The sequence below is a fragment of the Corvus cornix genome, chromosome 2 (assembly GCF_000738735.6).
Source record: "Corvus cornix cornix isolate S_Up_H32 chromosome 2, ASM73873v5, whole genome shotgun sequence".
Classification (NCBI taxonomy): domain Eukaryota; kingdom Metazoa; phylum Chordata; class Aves; order Passeriformes; family Corvidae; genus Corvus; species Corvus cornix.
In genome coordinates, this window is record NC_046333.1 from 27,814,170 (window position 1) to 27,838,357 (window position 24,188).

General features: G+C 39.7%; 1 protein-coding gene across 3 annotated transcripts in view; it reads right to left on the reverse strand.

The window, feature by feature from the left end:
* TPK1 (thiamin pyrophosphokinase 1) overlaps window positions 1-24,188 on the reverse strand; it is a 309,386-nt gene that overhangs the window by 154,673 nt on the left and 130,525 nt on the right. For 2 of the 3 annotated variants that reach the window (XM_039549358.1, XM_039549357.1), the window contains one exon: window positions 9,266-9,338. The exons of the other annotated variant lie outside the window; for it this stretch is intronic. In XM_039549358.1, the coding sequence (XP_039405292.1) occupies window positions 9,266-9,338 (73 nt within the window). The remainder of the gene's footprint in view (window positions 1-9,265; window positions 9,339-24,188) is intronic. 3 annotated transcript variants of the gene reach the window in all.

Consider the following 24,188-nt stretch of genomic DNA (forward strand, 5'->3'; position numbering starts at 1 on the left):
TTCTCAGTTTCCATTCCTCATTTTCCTCTCTCCAACATTTCATTTCTCTCTCTTAACTCATTTCATCACATAGGGGACTGTTCCCATTTCTAATTATAACTCCAAATCTATTTCACTTATGGAACTTTTATTATTTTTTAATCAAAGACCATCATAGCTTCTTCAACTGAAGGGAAACCAACAGCACAACAGAATGCAAACTAACTCAGTCTTAAGACTGGCCAGATTTCAGCTGATTTTCCTGCACATCAGCTTATCAAAGATTCATCCAAGACCTGTTTGCTGGACTCTACTGAACACACAAGGAAAACAGCAGAATTGAAACAGAAAAACAGAGCTTCAAATGCTTGCTGATGATAGGGAAAACAGCAAGGATCCAAAAGTATATTACAGTCAGAAAAACAAAAGTAGATGGTATGAAGAAAGGTAAGTATGAGAAACACTCCAGTTTGCAGGAATTTCCCTGCCTGGCTGTAACTAAAGCTGCCAGAATTGGAGTTCTTTCATTCCCCTTCACCCCCTGTAATGGTATTATTCTGCCACTAATTATCTTCTTTCAAAAATGACATCAGAGGTTTCCTCCTGGTATATGTGAATGTAGCTTTTACCATCTTGCACTATTTCTCAGTGCAGCTATAAAAACAAACCTTGTATTTTGCATATTTTGACCAACTCAAAATTCAATTAGTAAAAATAACTATCTGTGCTCCAGAAGCTGCGCTTAAATTTTCCTGTTGGACCCTACCTCTGTCTTGGTTTATAAATAACCTCACACTTCCATGACTTGGTGAACTAACACAGGCAAGTTCAAGTTTGGCAGCTTTAGCTCATGCTTTGTCTCACTGTAAAGCTACAAGAGCATTTAACTTCTCTACTTGGACAATATACATAATTTTCTCTCTTTTCCATTTGGTGGCTGGTACAGCACTCATCTGTCTGTGTGAACACAAACAGAACAAATCCAACCTTATTCCATCTGGACCGTCATCCTTGGAGTTTTGTAACTGTATTTCTGTAAGTGAAGTATAAGCACCACAAGAGCAACTTTATGGAAGGTTGACATGCTATCCCTGGATCATGTATCCCAATTTATTGTGCCTTTTTAAGTTCATAGTTGTGTCAAAGATGAAGAAGCAAAGATTATGGTGGCCTTGGTGAATCTGCCTCTGGAATCTGGAGGTGAGGGAGAATGATCCTGAGTAGTCCACACGCTCCTTCAAAGCAAGGGAACGCACTCCCCAATACACTTGCTACAGGTCCCTGAAAGCATGTCAGAAGCATTCCTCCTCCTCCTCTTTCTCCTCCTCCCTCTCCTCTTCCTCTGCTCCAGCCCACCCACAAACCTTCCTACTTCAAAATGAGGAACAGATTGCATCTTTTCACTCTGCTTCTGAAATAAGAGCTGACTGCTCTTTGACAAAATGCACAATAGAATGATTTGCACAGGCTGACAAGCTCCTTCTTAAAATACTTAAAAATTGTAACATCAGGATTTTGGGGATCTTTTTTCTTGGTTAATGATCAGGTTTGTGTACCTGTTGCTGGCCAGACTTGTGCTTTGGCTGGCTCGTGACCTGCCACACAAAAGAATCAAGTTTATAAAACCCACAGGACATTTGGGCTGAACTTGAGTTTGCAGCAACATTTGATGAGCCACGAGGTTGTGGGTTCTGCAGCTTTGCTGGAATCTGTTCTAATTAGGAGTCCACAGGCAAGGGCATTGAGCCCTGTGCCCTGGGAACAATTTTCTCTTAAATTCTCTAACAAAAAAAAAAAAGGATGCATAAATCCCATTTACATCTAAAAGGACCTATAAACTGAGTCTTCAGCCTCTAGTACCACACTGAAGTTTTCTCTTTTGTGCGAAGAGGCTTAATCACAAAATAACTGTTAAATTTCCTTCTCCAGATTAAGCTGTCATTTTTTAAAATACCTTTTTTGTTCCTTGCACTAGAAATGAAGTTAATTGAATGCATTTCTATTTTTCAAACTTTCCTGTTATTTTCTCCATCACAGGCTGACAGATCAGAGTAATGACTTCTTTCAGAGATTAACACCAGATTAAATTTTTTGAAACTCTTAAAAGTAACTCAATGTCTAATGCAATATAGATTCCACCCTTTCCCTTCCTTGGGCCATAACCAATGGAAGGGAGAAATAAATCTCATACTGCAACATAATATTAAACTGAAATTGGATGCAAGACTAAAATACCACCAACATCATTTTTGTTATATGGTGCACTGTTTTCTTGCATATTCTGCTGTCAAGCAGTTGAGCTTCAGCTAAAGCACTTGTAAAGAAGAAAGCAAGCAACTCGTAACCTGAAAAACTGTCATTTCAAACCTAACCAAAAGAAAGACAAACCATCTCTAATAAAAGTTTGATCTCTTAATTCCTATATACTGTCTCCAAAAGCTAAATTACAAGCAGCAAAATACTGCAAAGGAAAATAGAGTAATACTTTTTTTAAGGAATGAGAATTTGGCCAAATTCAATTCTCAAACCTCCTAGGTAAATGAGGGACTAACTCAGGCTCTAATAAACATACATAGTAGCTCTCAATGACCTCAAAACTCTCAGAATCTCAATGACAGTACAGAAGTAGGACTTAGCTGTTTCTTCAGGTTCAAAAGGAGTAATGTGCAACTCAGATATAAAGAACACACATTACTCAGAAAGATGCAGGCCTGCATAACTGAATTTGTTTTGACTTACCCACCCTCTTCTTCCAAATCTCATCTGCATTTAAACAGATACAGTTTTTCATAACCTGCTACCTTAGTGAAAGCATAAAGAGTGATCTAGAACCGGACAGAGATCTTTTGGGGATTGTTTTTTAAAGGCACATAAAGAACAGCACAGTGCAAGCCCAGAGTCCTGAAATCCTTTGGTTTAAGGAAGATTCTTTTCAACAGGACTTTCCAGACATTTTACATATATTAACACAGCAGGACATAAAACATCTGTACAGGCTGTACATTTGATGGCATATGCCATATTCCACTGGCTTAGTTGTGCACACACCCCTACATACCTATGGGAATGCTAGTCACTAGGCACAATCATTCCAATACAATCAGAATGGCAGTGAAAAGGTGGTTAATGTATGTTTATCCACTCTTTATCACAATACAAGAATTCAGAAGACTCAAATATAACTATCAAAAAGCAAAGCTCAACACAAAAAACCATCCAAAGAACAGATTTTTCTTCACTGTAAACACTTAAACTAGGGAACACATTGCCAAGGGCTTGTGGTGGTGGTTGTTGGTTTTTTTTTTTTTTTTTTGTGGATACTTGCATTCTCATCTATGTACTGTGACAAAAAGGGAGTAGACCAATTTTGGGGAAAATTACATCAATCTATGAAGCTATTAAACACAAAGATACCAGTTCTGACTTAGGAAATCTTTAAGCCATACATTAGAGGGTGATGAAAAAGTGTATCAAAGAAGCCACGTCTGTGAATATTTTTGCTTTCAACAGTATTCTGAACTGGCCCAGCTGAATGAACCTTTGATCTGACCTAGTGTGACTGTCTGTCATGTTCACCTTTACAAAAGTGCCACCAAGCACAGAATCTCTTACAAATTTATGACATATCTGGAACATTGAGATATTGTTACTTTCATTTAGCATGAGTAAGAAATCCACATAACCAGATTCACCTAGACAAGTCACTTGGAAACACAATCTTGACAAGACCTCTGACATACTGTTCAAGAATGGAACCATTTGTGAAAGCTCCTGTTGAATAATTACATGATTATGGCATACAGAAAGCTTACAGTCTAAAATCCTAAATTGCATATACAGTCATATACAGTTTGAACTATTAATAACAGGACCACCCCAGACTTATAAATCATTTTGACTTGATGAACCTCTATCTATGTTAAGACACTAAGGCTCTTTCAATAAGTGTACACCAGTGGAAAAAACAACTTGGATCGAAATCCGGGTGGCACTAGGCACCCTCAAGACATCAGAAGCTGGACTGAGGTAGTTATAGCACTTTTTATACTTGTCAAAGATGTCTTCAGCAGAACATACTAAACAAGGGATTGCTTGGAAGCTTAAGTAGTGAATGTCATGCAGAAGTAGCCAGTCCAACCACAAGACTGAATTGTTTCATATCCACTTGCACAATTTTTACAGTTCCTTCTGAAACCTTAAAACATTTCACAAAGGAATCAGGCCCTAAAATGAACCATGTTCTTCTTAGAAAACTGTTCAGTCTAATAAGAATGCTGTAAATGAGTCAAGCATTTTAATATCTCGAATTTCATCTGGTATCAAAAATTAGTATTAGAAAAAAATGTAACATTCAGGGATAAAAGATGAATTAAAATAGTCACAGAAAAACTCAATGGTTTTCTTTGTTTTAAATTATAGTAATATAACCGAGGGAAGTCAATTAACGTTGTGATTTCTTAAAATTATTAAAAAGTTTGGCCTTGGAAAGCAAGCAGGAAACATGGCCTAAAACATGCAGTTTTTCAAGAAAGTGTAGAAGTTAAAGAGACACAAAAGCACTACATCCGTTTTACAAATTACATTTTGTAAATCTAATTATAGGTGCATCATCATGGAACAAAAATACAATACCCACACCCTACCTATTAAGCATTTTTACAGCCCTGATAACCATTAGCCCCGGAAATGAAAATAGGAAAGAGAAAGTGCTACAGCTGCAGAACTCCCTGCAAAAATAAGCAGCTCTATGGGACTTAAAAAGAAAAGAGAATAGGAAAAGAAGTGGATTTGTAAATAAGTTCACAGCATTTAATTACAGATCGGAAGTAGAGCCTACTAAGTCTACAGCAGCCTTTCAAGGCACATGAAGTTTGCTTAGCAAGAAAGCCAAATCGGATTTTTAATAAATAGCATAGCCTGGATTTCAAAGGGCATTGGATTCAACCTTCTGCTTCTAGGCATAAGTACAGATTTGGTGTAATTTTAGATAATGTCTTTGGACTTAAGACTTCAGAAACAGAACCTTGTTTGAGGCATAACAATACAAACGGCTGCTTTAACTTCAAAGCAGTGTTTAAAAGGTTTCAATAATAGAAACATTCAGCTAAAGCAAGAAAAGGATGAAACTGCAATGACAGAAATATCACCACAAATCCTCCCTGCTTTATGCAGTGTCATTTCCAATACACTTCAGACTGTACAGAAAAAGAATGTCAGTGCATCTATTATGGGATCATATGAACATGCATATTTATCATGAAAGTACAAAAACTCTTCTCAATATCTATTTTAACAATGATAGAAAATACACAGAACAAAGAATATTAAATTGCTATTCTTTATCCTTCATTTATAGTGAAATATGATTTTTAAAAGAAATTTTAAACATGACATTTCATTTCCAGTTGTGATGCAGTTTCATCCAGTTTTAACATTATTTCACTCTAAGAAATGGGGGAAACCATCTCTAATATTTTAATAAATTTTAATAGAAGACTACAAGTACATCCTTGGCAAGCCAATGAGGCAAAACCAAGACCACAGAAAATAAAAAGTAAAGCTGAATAAACTCTGACACACACTTACTTACTCTCTCCCAAAAGGAATGCCTAACTTCTCATTTACACATCCCACTCAGAAGTCTGTTACACAGTTACTTTCCAAAACAGAACGTTTGCCTTTAGATCTGTTCACTATGGCATACTACACCGAACAGAGATAAAATGGATTTATTTGCTTCATGCTTATGAACTTTATTTAAATAAGGTTCCCCAATACAATGGCAATTGTCCTCCTAAAGGCAAAATGGAAACACTTGTCTTGTAATCTCTGCTCAAATAAAAACACCAGAGCAACTGGCTTAAATATATCCCTTTCAGTAAAACCCCTTGGCTTCTGGAATCTGTATGTCAAGATTCCTGTAGTGACATATATCTGTTCTTGCTTTCATCACTTAAATGAGGCAGAAAACCTTCTGAGTCCAGGAGCAACGTCCTGACATGAAGCTGGTGTGATGAAGAGCCAGGTTGTTACTGTGTGGTGAGGATGATACAACTGCTCATAGACAATGCTTCCCACAACCATTAGTTTTGTACACTGAGTTTAACACATCCTACTAATTACCCAGCACTACACTGGGCTGGCTTTGACACAAACACTTCCATATGATTATGTTTTATAGCTCAATAATTAACATCCATAAGCTTTCCTGTGAAAAAGTAACTCTTCTTAAGCAGTGGCATGATATCTTCAGATCGGTAAAAAAAGTCACAAAGCATTAACTTCTGTCAATATAGGTAGCTTTTATAAAATGATAACAATTGGTAAAAGAGAATACTTGAAACAATACAATAATATTATCTAATGATAGTGGCTTACCTTGTCTCTTGGTGTAATCTGCACATGGGTAAGGAAGGATGGTGTGGGAAGCAACCCTGACAACACGGCTTCCCTGAAGTCAATGGTGCTACACTAGTCTACTCACCTGAAGTTCTCCCACAGCCTGTTTTAAGCAGCCCTAATACATTTTGGGTCATGAACACATACAGCATTTCTAAAAGACAGTGACTTTGGAAATTGTCTGTGCTACAGAGGATGCTTTAATGAGCATGTTGCTTTACAAGAGAAGAAACATCCACCTCTCTCCATTTTCTGGTTTATTATATTTTTTGCTCAAGATCTCCTTAGACACTCACCTGTATTTGCCATTCTAATTTTCTGACTATGGGAAATTAATTTAAAAATGCAAAAAATTATTTTTCCTACCATGTACACTAAAACTTAAAATTCTAAAGTCTCTCTGCAATTTCCTCAGTCTTGTATGAAGACCCCAGGCAAGGATTCTGTGGCTAGATTATGCTGTTCATTACACCTTTGCAATCGTGATGCATTACTGCTTCCTTTACAGACTATCAGCCCAGTCCTTGCACAGATATATTAACTCTGTATGAAGAAGAATGGTTCACTACGTGTTCATAGAGAAGATGGAAACTGCACATCACCAGTAAGATGCAACTGAGCCGACAAAAAGGATGCTTTGGCCAGAAAAGTAATCCCTGTGAAAAAGGGTAATACCTACTGTATTCTTCCAGCTCCTACCTCATCCATCTCCCCTCTCTCTCCTGAATGATCCTAAGCATGCATTGTTTTGTAGGACTTACCTACCTATGAACAGCATGCTGTTTATAAAAGCATTAATTACAGAATCATGGAATGGTTTGGATTGGAAGAGACCCTAAAGAACGTCTCATTCCAACCCCCCTGCCATGGGCAGGGACATCTTCCACTACACCAGTTTGCTCAGAGCCCCATCCAACCTGGCCTTGAACACATCCAGGGATGGGGCAACCGAAACTTCTCTGGGTAACCTCTTCCAGTGCCTCACCACCCTCACAGTAAAGAAATTCTTCCTAATATCTAATCTAAACCTACTGTCTATCAGTTTGAAGCCAGTCCCACTGGTCCAGTCACTGTATACTCTTGTAAAAAGTCTCCATTATTCTTTTAGGCTCCCTTCAGGTACTGAAAGGTTGCAATTAGGTCACTCCGAAGCCTTCTATTTTCCAGGCTGAACCATCCCTATTCTCTCAGCCTTTCCTCATAGGAGATCCCTGCATCCCAGTAATCACCTTAGCGACCCTCCTCTGGACTTGCTCCACCAGGTCCATGTCCTTCCTGTGCTGGGGACCCCAGAGCTGGATGCAGCACTGCAGGTGGGGTCTCACCAGAGCAGAGCAGAGGGGCAGAATCCCCTCCCTCACCCTGCTGGCCATGCTGCTTTGGATGCAGCCCAGGACACATTTGGCTCTCTGGGCTGTGAGTGCACAGTGCTGGCTCATGTCCAGCCTCTCATCCACCAGCACCCCCAAGTCCTTTTGGGCAGGGCTGCTCTCGATCTGCTCATCCCCCAGACTGTGCTGATACTGGGGCTTGCCCGTGTCCCATGCTAAACACAGTAGTGCAGCGGTTTCCCCTTTTACAGACTCGCAGAATCACAGAAGAAGCTGAGTTGGAAGGGACCCACAAGGATCAGTGAGTCCAACTCCCAGCCCTGCACAGCATCATCCCCAAGAGTCACACCATGTGCCCAAGAGTATTGTCCAAATACTTCTTGAACTCATTTATTCACAGATCTTGAATTTCTAGTCCGTAGTGAATAGTATTAATCCAAAGCTTTGTATTTTATTTTCACTTCCCAATCTGTAATTTATAGATTCCTGAGCAGTTTTCTTGAGTGGTTCTCCTAGAGATGAACAGCCATCACACATTTCTCCATTCTAAAAAATGAGGTAGAATGTGGAAATAAAGCCCCAGTGCCCAGAGGGAGATTAAAACCCTGCTCTACACACTCCTCCAGCCCCCACCTCACAGTTTGAAACCTTTTGTTCTAACCATTTGATCCCAAGTCCATCAGGGAAGAATTTAGGCAAATTTCATTCTCATACATGAATTAGCAGCAGACTAAGTCAACTACCTCACAAGGATCAAACACTCCTCTTGCAAGTGCAGCCTGCTGCAGAGGTAAGCTGGCCTATCAAGGCAAACTCTGAATTTGGAGAAACGTGCTGTCCAAGATGCCAGGGTGAAGAACCGTGCTCATCACAAAAGCCTAAACAAGTAGGCATGTGAAGTGTTAAATACGAAGCAGTCCGGTAAAGGCAAAACTTTGAGCCCTAAGACTAAGAAAAGTGAGTTTACATTTATGCTGCTCACTGGAAATAAATTAACACAATAAATCATTAAGGAGGGCACTCCATTGGTGTAGCAGAAGTAGTTGACTGTAATTCAATGCTTCGGTGGGTGAGGAAAGAGAGATTTCTCCATCTGCAGCTTTCCTCTAAAAAGGTAAAGTCATATCATACAAATAGCACACAGAAAAACTCTCTCTAGAAAGTATGTGGGTACCCACCAGGTGGGAATCATGGTAAGTTAATCTTTATTTCCCTGTATCTCACCATGCAAAAGAAGTCACAGATTTTTCAGGAAGATTTATCCTAGTTTCTAGATGCTGTCATCTCTAGCAACATATGATCTATTTCATCACCTGATCTATTTCATCACCTGATCACTGAGACCTGTGCAGGACTCAGGCAGTACCGCACTTCCTGTGTTCACTTTAAGCATTAGTACAGTGCCACAGAGCACAACTTCTGGGCTTCTCAGGTGCTTCACAACTGAAGCCTCAAAGAAAGCAATGGAGCCAGAATCACTTAATGACCAATGGAAGCACTAATGGCTTGGATCTTACAATGTTCTATCACACAAAAACTCAAAGGGATTAATTTACCTTGACCTTGTAGTACTCCTTGACTTCAGGCTGAATGGAATCAAAATCACCACTGATGTAGTCAGGCAAGAAGCTGAAAGGAAAGCAATGAGCAGTGAAATGAAAAATTAATCCATCTTACTATATTTAATATTTATTTTCTCAAGAGTACTACGGGGTACAAGCATTAATCTTCTAAAAGGAATATGAGTCCCTTAAAAGCATGTTAAGAGTTGATGTGAGGTGATACAAAATAAGGTAACAGACGAAATGAAAAACTGGTAAATCTATTGTTCCTTTGCTGGGGGAGTTGCACGTGGCTTAGATGCTTATATATCTCTCTGGGTTAGTAAGACTTGCATTTGCCTGGTCCTGGAAAGACAACTCTCAAATGTCTTTCAAATGTATCATTCAGTCAGCAAAGTGTTTGAAATAGCATATCTGAGTGCTGTACATCATTCGTCAGAGGATATCATTTGTCAGAAGATGATGATGATGATGCTTCTTGGACAGCTGGTATGCCATAAATGTTTCAAGGATTTGTATTTTAGTTGTTAGTGATGTCATCTTGATTCCACTCTTCTTGATTATTAAAAATACTCCCAAAATATGGAAGTCAAATGCTCAGTGATTTTTAACTCACATGAACTTAATTTCAACTCCTAACCATCACTTGTACAGTAATACTGCTGCAAAGCACATGGAAATAATTTTGTGATATTTATCTCATCTTGCCGCATTTTTAAATGCAGAATGCTTAAAAATATTTATTATATGAATTTGTATCAAATTCATAATGAAACTTCCACTGTGCTACAGCAAGAACAGTGTAAGAATATCTTTTGAAAAAACCCACCATTCCCCCCAAAAAACTCAACACAGCTTTCCATCTTGCACAATTTCTTGAGTTTTAAGAAGCAGCTGACAGGTGAGAGAGTGTTTCCACTGTTTCAACAGATAAGGCTGCATTGAGTTGTGAAAGAAAAGCTGTGATTTTGGTTAACTCTACTGCTACCATACTTTACAAGGGGGATGAGAGTTCATCAGCAAATTAGTTTCCAGTTCAAACTGAGTTACAAGGAATTGAGCAAAGTATATTGGAACATATTTTTTCTGCTACATGATTTTAGAAGACTGCTGCATGGCCTAGAAAATCCTCATATCAGTAAAACTTATAAAAATTTCATTTTCTGGGTCTGTACAGAGATTTCAAAAGAGACGCGTGGTCACTGGCCACCATTTTTTTGAAAACTGAAAGCAGCTTCAGCAGAAGCCGGTAAGCACAATTGTTGTGAGTTAGGTCATGTGCAACCACGGCATTTCAAATTCCCTGCTCTCTGCTATTACTAAGGTTGTTACAAAAGGATATATTCTAAAAATAATCCCTCTAGAAGTGATGGTCCCATACTTGCAGTGGTGGGAAGTGCAGTCCCTTTCTGCACTGGGTTTGACTGAGGACACAGGAATGAAGTAGGGGAAATGCAAATACTTCAGTGCTCTGTTTCATATGCCTTCATCAGTGTGGTTCAAAACTAAACAGAAAATTAGGTTTGCTCCTTCATTGTAAGACTGACCTTTCCAACGTACAAAAAATACCACATTTTCAAAAGTTGAAATTTAAATAGCTGGTTTTTACCTTTCCATGAGTTTCCTAATTAAATACTTACTGAATACAACAAGCCTAAAAACCTGCAGGTATTGTCTTTCAATTTGTTATTTTCTAATTATTTCTTCCTGATTGAAACAGAGCCATTAAAAGTAAACTCACTCCAGGCATTTCAGTGGTGTCCCTGAATGCAAGCCCTGGAAGTGCTCCAGCAGGTTGGGCAGGAAGAACAGCAGCCAGCTGTCATGGAAAGCCAGGTTGGTATGACAATGACATCCACTGTGATGAAAAAGCTGTTTATCTTACTGAAATGCCATATATAAATCCAAAAGGGTCTTTCTTTTTTCTTTTCCCTCTACAGCAGCTACAGATCACAGTGCTTTTAAATAATCAACTATTTCTCCTGAATGCCTCAAGAGACATAAGTGGGAGCAGAATTAGCCAAAAAAAAAGAGTATCTTCTAAGAATCAAGTGCTCCTTCACAGTTTTTGTTCTCATCCAAAGTAAAACTATTTCCAGTCAAAAAGCTAGTCTGAATTTTTCCACACAGAAGGAACACGCATTTCAGTTGCACCTCCCATGGAGTCTGCTGGGGCTCCTGGTTTCACTTCCTGAACATCTCTCCTCTGCCAGCAAGCTCTGTGTCCATTTTCAAAATACCCTCTCTAAATCACTCACTTGGAGCAACCACAAAACCAGAAATTACTAAAGGGAATATGAAATTGTGGCTGGGAACTTCAAATTTCGAGATGCCTAGGCCTCCCACTAATGATCATGAAGAGAAGAATTCCTTCTTGTTTCCTCCTTCCCTTTTAGAAACATCAGAAACAAGGAAAGATCAGAAAGTCATGCCTGAGGAATTAAAAAAAAATTAGTAAATCTCAACTCCACTGTCTGCCTCACAGACATGAAAGAAAAAGTCTGCTTTATCTCCAGAGGGAGGATAGCTGCTCTTTCTAATTCACTGACAATGCAAACCAACAAAAGTAAGGCAACATTCAGTATAGAGTCAAAGGCTGCATTTGACACAGTCCTTTTTGAGTTCTGTGGAACAAATTGCCTGATCCAGGTGAACAGATTTGAGTCAAGGCTCTTTCCAATTAACACAAGTGAACAAAGTTCATTGTGTGAAGAATTCTCCTTGACTGACTAACCTCAGAGATTATCACTGATATAGAAATAGGAGAAATAGTTGAGATAGAGGTATATGGAAAAAAAACTTCATACTAAAGTAACCCAAGAATATTTTGTAATAATTGGTTTTCACTTGTTTGCTTTCATATAGTTTTGTATTTACTCCTGAGTACAGGCTCTAGTGCAGGAGAACAGGCTCAGGAGAATCACACATTGAGCTTACTTCTATGTGAGTGGAAGAAATTATGTCAGGAAAAAAGTAACAAGAAAGGCCTCTCCATAAAAGTTAAAACAGCTGCCCTTATTTAATGTACAGATTAACAGCAGGTATTCTATTAGTCTAACCCATGTTTTCCTGCCCTCTGAACTCAAATTCATGAATAATTCTTATTCTGATGCATAACTGTATTGAAGATGACATATTCTAGTGACATATCTAACACACATCCTTTAGTGAAGTTTAATTTTTTGCCCATGATGGCAAAATACGTCTTTAATTCCTAGTGCAATTTAAAATTTTAATTTCTAAACAGTCTAGATGATGCAGTCTATTCCATTTCAGAACCATATTTTATCAGTCTCATTAGCTATTAATTACCACTATGCATATAAGGTCATGACCAGCTCAGCTGGCTTGATTCTCTGCTGCTTTATATTGACATATATCAGGAGTGAGCCAAATCCTTAATCCTGATGGGACTGAAAGTATAAAATTCATGTGGGATCAGCCTAGTCTACCAAGTCTTTTCTAGAGCTGTCAAGAAGCATAATACCAGGTACTGGGCAACAAAAAATCTTCAGAGGTTTGGGCCAACTGGAGTTTTTCTTACTCTTTTCAATCTCTTTTGTTTTTTCTGGGTGCTGAGGGGTTTATTTTGTTTGGATTTAGGTTGTTGCTTTTTGTTGTTCTTTGGAGTTGCCGTTTTTTTTCCTCATCAGGGTATTTTAGAATCATACTGCATCCATCTAAAATGAGTAGGGAGTCAGGAGGGCCGGGATTACTTTCAGAAAAGGATGCAAAGGCACTTCCATACCAGACTACTTATCTTTTACCTATGTAACTTTTTTTTTTTAAATAAAACCCCCGTAGTTTCCATATGAAACCTTTAAGGTTTAGCTAGCTTAAAAAGAAAAAACAACACTATTTCTCAGCAGTTTGGAGATGGATCCCAGCTAGATGATTTATACAAATTGGATAAAGGCTGAATGTTGACTGAACAGTTTTATGAACTCCCAGGATGCTGGGCTGGAAAGCAGGGGGAAAGAAAGAGATTCCAGTGAGTTTGACATAGTTTCCAGATACACCAATAAATTTTTAGTCACCAGTACCATAAAGCAGCAACTGATTCTTATCATAACTCTGAGGCTCTTATGCTAAACAAGCACAAGTGTGCCTTTTGCCTTCAAGTAATACATCTAATAAACACAGCAGTATTGTTTTTAAATATTCAACACTAATGAACAGTGTGTTAAATTTAAAACATCAGAATACCTGGCTCTTTATTTGCTCACTTTAAGAATTCAGTGTGAAGTGTTAAAGATATGTTTTCACACAGTTATGAAAAAGAAAAACAAAGAACACAAAAACCCACACCAAACCATCACACTGTAGCAGTTTATACCAAAAATCCCATGCTGCCTTCTTAAATAAAATGCTTGGGCATAACTGCTCAGTTCTATCATTAATTCAAAGTTACAGCTTCCTAGTACTATTGACTTATCTTGTGATGCAGCTCCTTTAGCACATAATTGCATACAATTAACCTTTTTTAAACAAATTTTAACATCAGAGACATGACCATTTAAAGGCAGTATATGCATACCCTTTGATTCCTTCAGCTACAGCACAGAAAATAATCCCATGCAGACAAACTGTGTGTCCCCCAGCTGCATCATCTGAGGGCACAGAGTCGGTTCCCTGTGTTTTTTCTTCACTACTAAAAATAAGTTTAAAAATGGGTGTCTTTTACCCTGGACTAATAGGCACACACAAGCTACATCCCTGGGGAAAAAAAATCAGTGACGATAAAATGCTGCAAACTGAAGATGAAGCAGTCAGCTCTGACTTTTGTAAGCATCTAGTACTTGGGAATACAGAAGATAAAACTCTCTAGCACTACTTCAGGATAAGTATTAAAACCAAAGTTTAGCAAAAAACCCCCAATAAACAAAAATTAATGCTCCCAACTCTTAAGTTTGCTAACTGTTAAGGTGCACTTTCAGCTTGCCCTTCTGACATCTTGACAAGAAGAGTGAGGGCTATTTTCACCAGAAAGGCATTAAATCTGTTTAAATCTGTCAAAAGTATACTGTTATCTGCTGTGAAGATCAAAGTACCTTCTTAACTCTCAGAGACATGTTCAGCACAAGCAGACGCCTTTTATATATTGTCTCAGAGCAGCATATTCAGATGCTCCAAGCAGCTGTACAGAGGTGAGTTTCTGGATAAAGGAGAAATGTCAGATAGTAAGATATATTCAGACTTAATGTCTATTCAACCTCTAAATATCTTCACGCATTACCTGCAAGGTTACCACAAGAAAGGGTCACACCTGCAGCTCAGAAGCCAAACACTAAAATATCAATACAACTAATGAATTCAAACTGGACATAGAAAAGAATTTTGGTTTGATCCATCTTGAAAAAATGCCACAAATGATTCCACAAATTATTATTACCATAAGGCCTTTAAAAAAACAGCTAAACCCCAGTCCTTAGCTTGTCCACCATCTACTTTCCAATCAAGACTCTCTTGAAGTCAGAAGGCTTACTTTTTCTGACTCCGAGGTTCTCATCACTGCTATTTTGATCCCCAAAGACTCCCGTATCACTATACAGTGTTTGTAGTATGCTGGCACTGACAATGATGTGCTAGTTCCGTATGAACTTGGAGAGAAAAAACATCAACAAAAAATCCCCAACAATTTCCCATGCCTTCTTCAAAGACCTTAATAAACCCTAATGTTCATTATACAATTGCTTATACGAAACAATTCCTGAATAGCATTTTGCACACTACAATAAATCCAGGTATGATTTAATAAGACTTAAAAAAAAAAAAAGGGAGGGGGTACAATGACAGCACTGTAAACACCAATTTAACAAAGAAAGCAAGTATATGCATACATCAAGCTACACACAGAGAACCTGAATTCTTTGCACGGACTGTTAGCAAATCTGCATATTACAGTCAGATAGTTCTGTGGTTAAAAGTACTTGAAATATTTGGCAACCTTGAAAAGCAGCCTCTTTTTTCCTTACTTTTTAAAGAGCTTAGTTTAAAGAGCATGTAAGTATTATTTCATTTGCAAAACCTACGATTTAAAGAAAAAGATAAAAGCGTGTAAAGATATGAAGGCAATAATGCATTCATTTATGCTTGTCTGGTATGCAGTGTCACCTTGCAAATAATAAAAAAAAAAATCTAAAATAAATTGAAGAACATATTACCTTCAGCTCAAACTGCTATGCAAAGCACACATCAGGGGGACATCTTCTGCAGGGGAGAGCCAACTTCCTCCCATTATCATTACAAATCTGAAGAAGCTTACACCCTGCCTCAAAACCTTATCCCTCAGTGACAAAGATGCGTATTAATGACAGCTACAACTGTTGCATTTTTCTTTTTAATAGTCAGTATTTGAAACTTTGCTCCAGTTGCAATCGATACTGTACGAAATAAAGTCATGCTCTGAGATTTAAGAACTGCTCACTTGCTTTCCATGGTGCTGAACATCCTCCTGTGTATATCTACTTCATGAAAAACCCAGTGTGCACAGAACAAGCAACTCTCAGGGACTGCTGCTAAGTATCTGTAGTTTTGTTTTTATTACTCATAGACTGAAGTATTTCTTAAAATAAAGAATACCTGGCAGCAATATATGATCTTAGAGCAAATTAACTTGAAACTCTTCAGCACAACTCAGCATTGCACAGGCTCAAGCACCATGCCTTGCTGTTGGACCCATGGCAAAAGGAATTCAAAAGAAGAGAGCTTAGCCATGAATTTTTATCCTTGCACAGGGCAGCATGGCTCAGGGCAGCACGGTTCAGGGCAGCACATTAACTCAGTGGCAGAAAACGCCCCAGTGTCTCAGCATGAGTCACCCATAAGGACATGATTTTGAATGCTAACAAAGCATAAATACTTGTCTGGAAGTGCCAGAATCCAGTCTTCAGGGACCCAAAGCCAGAGGAAAGGGGGGAGAAGATCAGCACTGTAGCCTCTGACAGGTGAGGCTCTCTGACTCACTGAGAAGATAGAGGCTGACATGACACCCAAAATGGTTTTCCCTCTTCATGTCAAAGCAACAGAAGGCAGAATTTGCTCAAAAAAATTGAGGAGAATCAGCCATTACATTAAAGAAATGTAAATTATTTATTAACATTTTATACTGCCTGTGAAGAATGAAAGGGATGTGATCTAAAATGTGGTAAACTTAGAGCAGTCACAAACTACGCAAACACATTTAGAAACCAGTCTCAAAAAGGTGGCACTAGAAGCCACAGCAGGCTCAGGGCTTCATGGAGTGCCACCCAAGTTAGATGCTGCTGCTACAAGGCAACACACTTTTCCAAGACAAGATAAACAATTACTCTTCTTTCCCAGAAGTTCTAGAAACACGCATATTACATTTTTCCACCTAATCAGAGTTACTAACAACGCCTACAGTGCGGCTTGAAAACTCAACTATACAATTTTAAAAGTCAGTTTTAATGAGTAGTGTAGGAACCCAGCGTGATGAGAATATTTCTCTGCCTTTTTTAAGGGTTCTTACCCCTCTGAACAACACTGTTTTAGCCTCCAACCTTGGAAAAAATTACCAACGATCAGACAAGAACTAGAAAATACAGTGGTGTGAATTAGGTGACAGACTACTATGCAAGATTGTCACAGGGTGAAAAATTTAGAGGTTTTGGGCTTCTCTTTGTAGTAAATAGATAAGAGTAAAAAATATCAAAATGGAGGATTGTTGTTCTCTAAACCTTCTTCTCCTTCTTCTACTACTCCATGTTCTGCAGTAAAAGTAGTTTGGAATGATTGGATAGAGAATTCCGCAGTTCCTGGCCGTGTTACTGAATAACTGGTAGAAAAGTGAAAATAATATACGTTTTTAGTAACTATTGGTCAAAATATCTTTAAAAGGCTGTGTAAATCTTGATAGAGAGACTTCACTCCTGCTTTTCTGTGCTCTATACTGTACCTGGGTCAGGCTAGTGGCTCTGTTCTTCAGATAAGACTTAATAAACAACTATCTGGAAGCATTGAAACTCAAGGAAAAGTCTTGGTTTATCTTTGAAACTCCTTGCAAGGACTTTTAGAAAATTCTCTCCCATCAGGAGGAATTTGATTTATGGCACGGTTCAGTGTCAGACTAGTATTTAAACTCTTGGTGTCCTTTCTGTGAGCTTTCACACCACTAAGAACACTTAAAAGTCAAGCACAATCAAAGAGTAAAAAGTTACATGTGAAAGATGTTCACTGGGATTTCCTTGCTTCTATTACTTTACTTACTCTCACCTGAGTACCTTAAGTACCTGCCCCAAATTTAGCATCTGTTTACATACTTACAAAACCAGGAAAGAACATCTTTGCAAGGGAGGTTGAACTTAAAGATGCCCTTTGCTTCTTCAGGCTAGAAACTGAAGTAAGTAGCTTGCAGCAGAAATCCTCTAGAGCCCTTTCTACAGAATGAGTCATGAATGCAACGAGAAGAAATTTATCCCCTTACTTGTTGTAGTGGGTTCGGTTTGTAACCAGGCAGAAACACCAATTTAGTGTAGTGGTTTGGTCCAAAATACTCATTACTGTTTACCTTCTGTGAGATAAGAATTAGGAGAAAAGCAAAGCAGGCACAGAACTTGAAAGAATATAAAGAAGTTATTAACAGACCTAAAAGAAGAAAGAGGGGGAAAAAAAAATCATACCACACCTTCAGAACTCTTCTCCTCCCCCCACCTTTCTCCCTTCTCCCACTGACAATGTAAAAAGACAACCCTTGAGATGTTCAGTCTGTTTACCACTTCCATAATAGCCTTGTTCAGTTCATTTAGGAAGAGGAGTCTCTCTTGCCCATGCTATGAAAACATTATCACAACGAGCCAGCCGCCCGGGTTGGTTCTCTGCTCGCATGCGAGTCCCTTCCCCGACTTGCAGCTTTTCCCACAACTGCTTTCGAGGGTCCACTCTTGAATTACTGGGGTACAATTTTAAGGTTGAGCTGTTTAGAAACAAAAGTTCTCTTCACCCATCTCTGGGAGCATTTCGTCTCTAAGAACAGAGGCCCTCCTCCTTCCCTGGGAGCAAAGGGTCCTCCTCATCTTCATCTCTAGGACTATCTCTGGGAGCATCTCTAGGAACAGAGGTCTTCCCCTTTCCATGTGGAATAAGCATCCTCATCGCTTCCATCTCTCCCTGTTCAAACTTCTCATCAAATTACAGCTGCATCAGCATCTGCCTATCTCAGCGCAGGTGCTTTTGCTCACAAGTACAAGCTGAATGCTCCACTCCCCATGCCTTCATGAAATTACAACAGGTACTCTGATATATCATAGCTTCACAACAGAATTTCAGTTTTAAGCATCTCCTCTTTCTCCTCCCTCAGGTTTTCAGCTCTTCATAGCACTAAAAGGGTTAATCTCACCTAGGCCTTGCAGCTGGAATTTCGATTATTGCTGTTGGTCACATGACCTTTGCCAGACAGCAGGGCAGCTTCAGCTGAATCTTGGCTGCACTGGAGAAGGGGAGCCGAGCCACTCCATCTGCACAGAGCAGGATGGGGGATTGGGGGGGGTGGTCCACAGGTGGAACAGGGCCCATCGGCTCCAGGATGGCCGTGGCCTGGCCCGAGCAGGGCCTGGGCCAGGCCCGCCGGCTCCCGCACGGGGCCCGCAGCCACCTGTCCCAGCACTGGAAACGGGAGAGGGCTCTGCCCAGGCTTTGTCTATTCTTAAGGGTGGATCACAGAGGCGGTCACAATTTAACTGGCTTAAAGAATTGTCCATATGCAAGCTGACCAGCTGGTAGGTTCTGTCAGGTTAGAGGAAGCTGTAAGCACCCCTTTGCAAGAACATCACTTCCGGGACTATGCTTTGCTAACCCATGACACTTGTTCCAAGCAGACAAGAGGAAATCTGCAGGTTTTCAAAAGTCTATATTATGCTGCTCCTGTTTGGGCCTGCATTTTCTTTTCTGATTTTCACTTACACATCATTTTACAGATGGATATTCTGTTTTGTGGCCAGAAAAGAGACACCTCTACACTTAGATAAGTAGGATGACCAGCCATGAAAGTGAATTGTCATATAAAAATTTACTTTAGAAACACCTACACAGAAGATAAGAAGTCTTCAGGAGAAAACCAGAACATCTGATTACAACAAAATTACTGAAAGGCAGAGTTGATTCTGTACAGTTATTGAACATGCTTCCTATCCTAGGCTCTGATTGCCTGTAGAGGAACCACTGAGCAAACCATTTTTATTTCTGGTGAAGATGTGCTTGAGTACCTTAAACATATTAATATGATTCCTTCAAGTTTCGAGCCCTTACGCTGATAAGGTACATAATATTTTGCAGAGAAACAATGCATTGAGGATCCTGAAAACAGCCGGACTACACAGAGGAACAAAACGTATCACTTCATGTTTTTAGGCGGTGTGAGCCCACGTGGCAAGGAATGGAGAAACGACACATAACAGCAGACAGCTGTTTGAAGTCTGTTGTCTCTATATGGCTGAAGCTGGGTAAGTCACTGGGAGGCAGAAGTTTTATTAAACCTTCTGCTGCTGACCTCTGCTGCAGTTTCTCCAGAGCTGACAGAGAACCAGGATATTCCAGCAGAGCATTAGCATTTCAAAAGGTACCTGCACCTCTTGCCTAGCACAGCACAGCAGCATTAATTAGAGAGACAGCAGAAGATAAATGCGCATACAAAATGAGAGTTGGGCTCTATATGATGCTGAGTAACCTCTACCAAAAAGCACCCTCCCTTTCATCAGATAAACTCAAGGGAGGATTCTCCAATTTCTACACAATCTGGCTGTACAATGCATGACCCTATTCCACTTTCTGGAACTTGTGATTTGGACAACAGTGTATTGCAAAGTTTAACAGAAATGCTTTTAAGGTTTGTACTAATTGAAAAGATGAAAGGTATGCCTCAAGCTCTGAAGGAATTGGTGGAAAACTGTTTAGTATACCAGTGTTTCTGTCTTCAGTAGGCCGGAGCATCACAGCTGGGTAAAGCTCCTGCAGCTGGCAGAGATCTTACTTTAATCCTTGCTTTGCCTTTCTGACTGTGTCACCACCTCTACAGAGTCAAGGTACCAGTGCCATAATTTAGTTCACAAAGTCAGCAGGTTTACAGTTATGAATACACACAGCCAGTTCTCTCTTTCACAAGATTAAAAGCGTTTCAAACAACCATTTTCATGATCACAGCTGCAATTAAAATGCCTCTGATAAAGCTCTAATTAAAGAATAAAACCACCTTTTATAGTTACTTGACATATGGATGAAATTAAGAAACAAAATAAAGCTGCTACTCTCATGTATCAATAAATCTGCCTTCTGATCACAGCCTGATGTACTCAACTGAAATAGTTTTTCTAGCAGGGTTTTATTTGTTCAACTTTTTATAAGGGATAAAGAATGAGAGACTGACAAAATGTGTTCACCTAGGGAAAAATCAGCTCTCTTGACATTTTCTTCTGTAAAACATTTAAACTGCTATACCAAGCAGGTAAGTTCATACCTATGCTCTGCACCTCAATAGATGCAAAAGGATGTCTGGTTGACAGTGACTTGCCGGACATAAATCATTATTTCTTTCCACTGCTCATTAGTGAACAAACCTACATGTAATGAAATATAGTAATGTAAGGAAACCTGCCGCAGTGTCACCCTGCCACTATACGGGCTGTCTGCTTTCCCAAAGACTCCCAAGTAAAAGGAAATGCAATTCTAGCTGTTAACATTCTCCTTTAGTTTAGCTGCAGTCAGGTTCCTCCTCCTGGCAGTCAGCACAGCTTCCAATGCCTCCTGGAAAAAAAAAGCCTGTTCTAGAAGTTAGCCATTACCATCACCACCACAGGGAAGCTCCCTCCAGCTTCCCAGGTAGCTACTCTGAAAAGAAGACATAGCAATTACACAGCCATGGTATCCAGTGTAAGGGTGGGAAATGCTCCTTAGGGGAAAAAACTCTAAATTTTGCACTGGCTGAAGGACCATGTCAAAACCTGAAGTCCTTCTTGCTTCTCAGAGCTTCCTTCACCCCTCGAAAGCACCAGCTGTCACAGGGATATTCAGAAGATACAATCTTTTCCTATCTTTAGCTGGAATAACTGATCAGCAGCTAATCAAGCCAAGATAACTTACAAAAGCCAAGGATCTAGTTTATATTAATTATTTCACAATTTAGCCCACAGCTGATAAATATTAAAAGAATAAAGCAAGCCACATCCTTTCAGACTTTATCTCATACCTGTGGAGTGACTACCATGGACACACAGTACTCAATACTACCAAAATTTCACCTTCTGCTTATCAAACTAATTTTACCAAGGAAATACTGATCCTCAGCACAACATAAAATGGCTTTCATAATCACAGGAGTCTGTGCTGGTTTTTATGTTAGCAGTCCTACTGCAGGAGAATTCACAGAATCATAGAATGATTTGCCTTAGATGGAACCTTAATGATCATCAGTTTCAACCCCCCTGCCATGGGAAGGGACACCTTCCACTATATCAGGTTGCTCAAAGTCCCATCCAGACTAGTCTTGAACAATTCCAGGGATGATAAATACATCAAGGCAACAAAATTTTGCAAGAGGTCAAGGTCCGCAAGTAATGCCTCCTTCAGATCACATTAGATTTCTACCACTGTGAAGCCGTTACCACAGCTGTCACTAACAAGCACCAGAAATCTGCATGCATGTGCTGAAATCCTCACTAGGTCCCAATCCTTCAAACCTGCACACTTACAGACTCACCTGGCACACACAACCAGGGGGAGGGAAGCTCTGTATCAGCTCCATCTGAAACCAATACAGCTACATGCAACACAGCTGGCAACACAGCTGGTGAGTCACAACACACATGGAGTCCAATGCAAAACTCAAGCTTAGAAGCAATTTCATCATTACATTCAGAATTGGTAGAGCAGAAGAAGATGTAAAATTATTTTTTTATATTTTAATACATTCAAAACAGAGCAATTTTCCACATAATCTTTGCTAAGAAAAAAAAAAAACATACCACCAACTAAACACAAACCATAGACAAAAAAAAAAAAGAGAAAAAAAAGGAAAAAAAAAGCACCTGAAAGCATGACCAAGAGAAATTTAAGGGCACTGTGAAGGGTCTCCAAGGCTACATTGAGAACTTGGTTGACTGAAGTGTATATAAATCTGAGCTAGCTTTAGAACAGCTCAGAGACTGGTAGTAGAGTAGTTATAATGGCAGTGCTTGCTGTGCTTGTTTCCAGAACATTGCCAACTTCACATATGAGACTCTTAAGTGTGTTCAAGAAACAAATGTGTGTGCCTGTCCATCTCCCCCCACCCATTAGTCAGACTAGGGTGCTACAGTGCATTTTCAGCAGAGCAAGCAGGCATGTGCTATTAAGCTTTTAATACCCAGGCTGTGGCTGGGATCTACCTACCAAACTCCATCTGCCTGTTACTTAAGCTGGCTGTCCCTATTAATGTTTCATCAAAATCAAGGAAATCATACTGTGGAGGGAAGGTTTGAAGAGAACCTGAGCCAGTCCTCCCATTTGTATCTGCAGCACTTCGTTTACTGCTACTTAAGAGCACAAATGATAGCACTGAGATAACTACCTACCTGACAGATAGAAGATCCAGGCAGGTCAATGTATAGATTTGTGCTTATTTGTAAGTGGCAATCACAGAAAAAAAAAACCTGTGCACTGGATTGAGGCATTAGAAACATTACTAACATACACACGATAGTATAGAATTCTCTGTTCTCAATCTCTCCCTGTAGGGTATGCCCAGCCACTGCCCTGGAGGGATGTCTGCTGAGATAAGGAGATTGAGCAATCTCCCAGCAGGACTCCCCTGGGAAGGCAGCCACTTTTCAGCTACAGTGAGAAGAAGACAGACCCAGAATCCTCTGGGAGACCCTATGCAGATCTTTTGTAACCCACTGGCCTTTACCCTCTGACACCCATCCCCTGTATCCCTATAAAAGCTAGCCCTCTACCTCTGTGAGGGGGAGAGTGAGCTCGTCCCCGGCTTTCCCCTTCGCGGCAGTACGGACCCACAATAAAGCTACCTTCCGTGCGGAACCAGCCACACGAGCCTCTCGTCTCTCTCTGGTCTGGCCTGGAGGCTGCCCTGCAGAGCTGAGCTGAAATCACGAGCTGATAATCACTAAAGAGCTGACAGTCTCTGCAAGGGCCCTCCTGCCAGCAGCTGAGGGAAGACACCGGGCCTCGGGAAGGCGATTCCTTTAGGGACCATTTCTCCAGACCAGTCACAGCTTCCTCCGTCAGAGCTACTGACCCCTAACCAGCTGTCATATCTCCCCTCCTTGATCCTCCTTCTTTTCCTCTTTTTGTCTATGTGGGCTAAAAGCACTCTCAGAAAAAAATCCCTCACTCTCAGTAAGTAACGCATAGGCCAAAAAAATCCCTGTCTTGGCCTCTGCAGCAGTAATTTTCTATCAAATGCAGTAGCTGAAAAAAATTTAATGTCAATTCTGATGCTGTTGTTTCCCTGCTTATTATAAAAAAAATGTAATAATATCCCCATATGAGTGTCACAATTTATTATGATTAAAAAATATAACCCTTACCTGCTATTCTACTAAGTTCTATTATTGTCATAACCACTTTGACTTAGTATTTTATTAAATTTCAACACATTAATTAACTTTTCTTGTAGGATGAGAACTAGATCTTAAGGACACAGATTTACCTATAAATAATACAAGTGCAATGATGAGCTCTTATTAAAAGCTATTCCCTTTATATACAGTGAGAGGAGTTGTTCCTCAGGGAAGATATTCAGAGGTCTAATATCCCTGCTGCCATCTGCACCATGTGCACTACAAGAAGGGAGAGGAGAACTCTGAGTGGATGCAGCATTGGAAAGGCTTTGGAAAAGACTGGGCACAGATGAGCTGTGAATCAGACACTTTGAATTAGTGTATACTGAGATGCTCTGGGAGCAGCC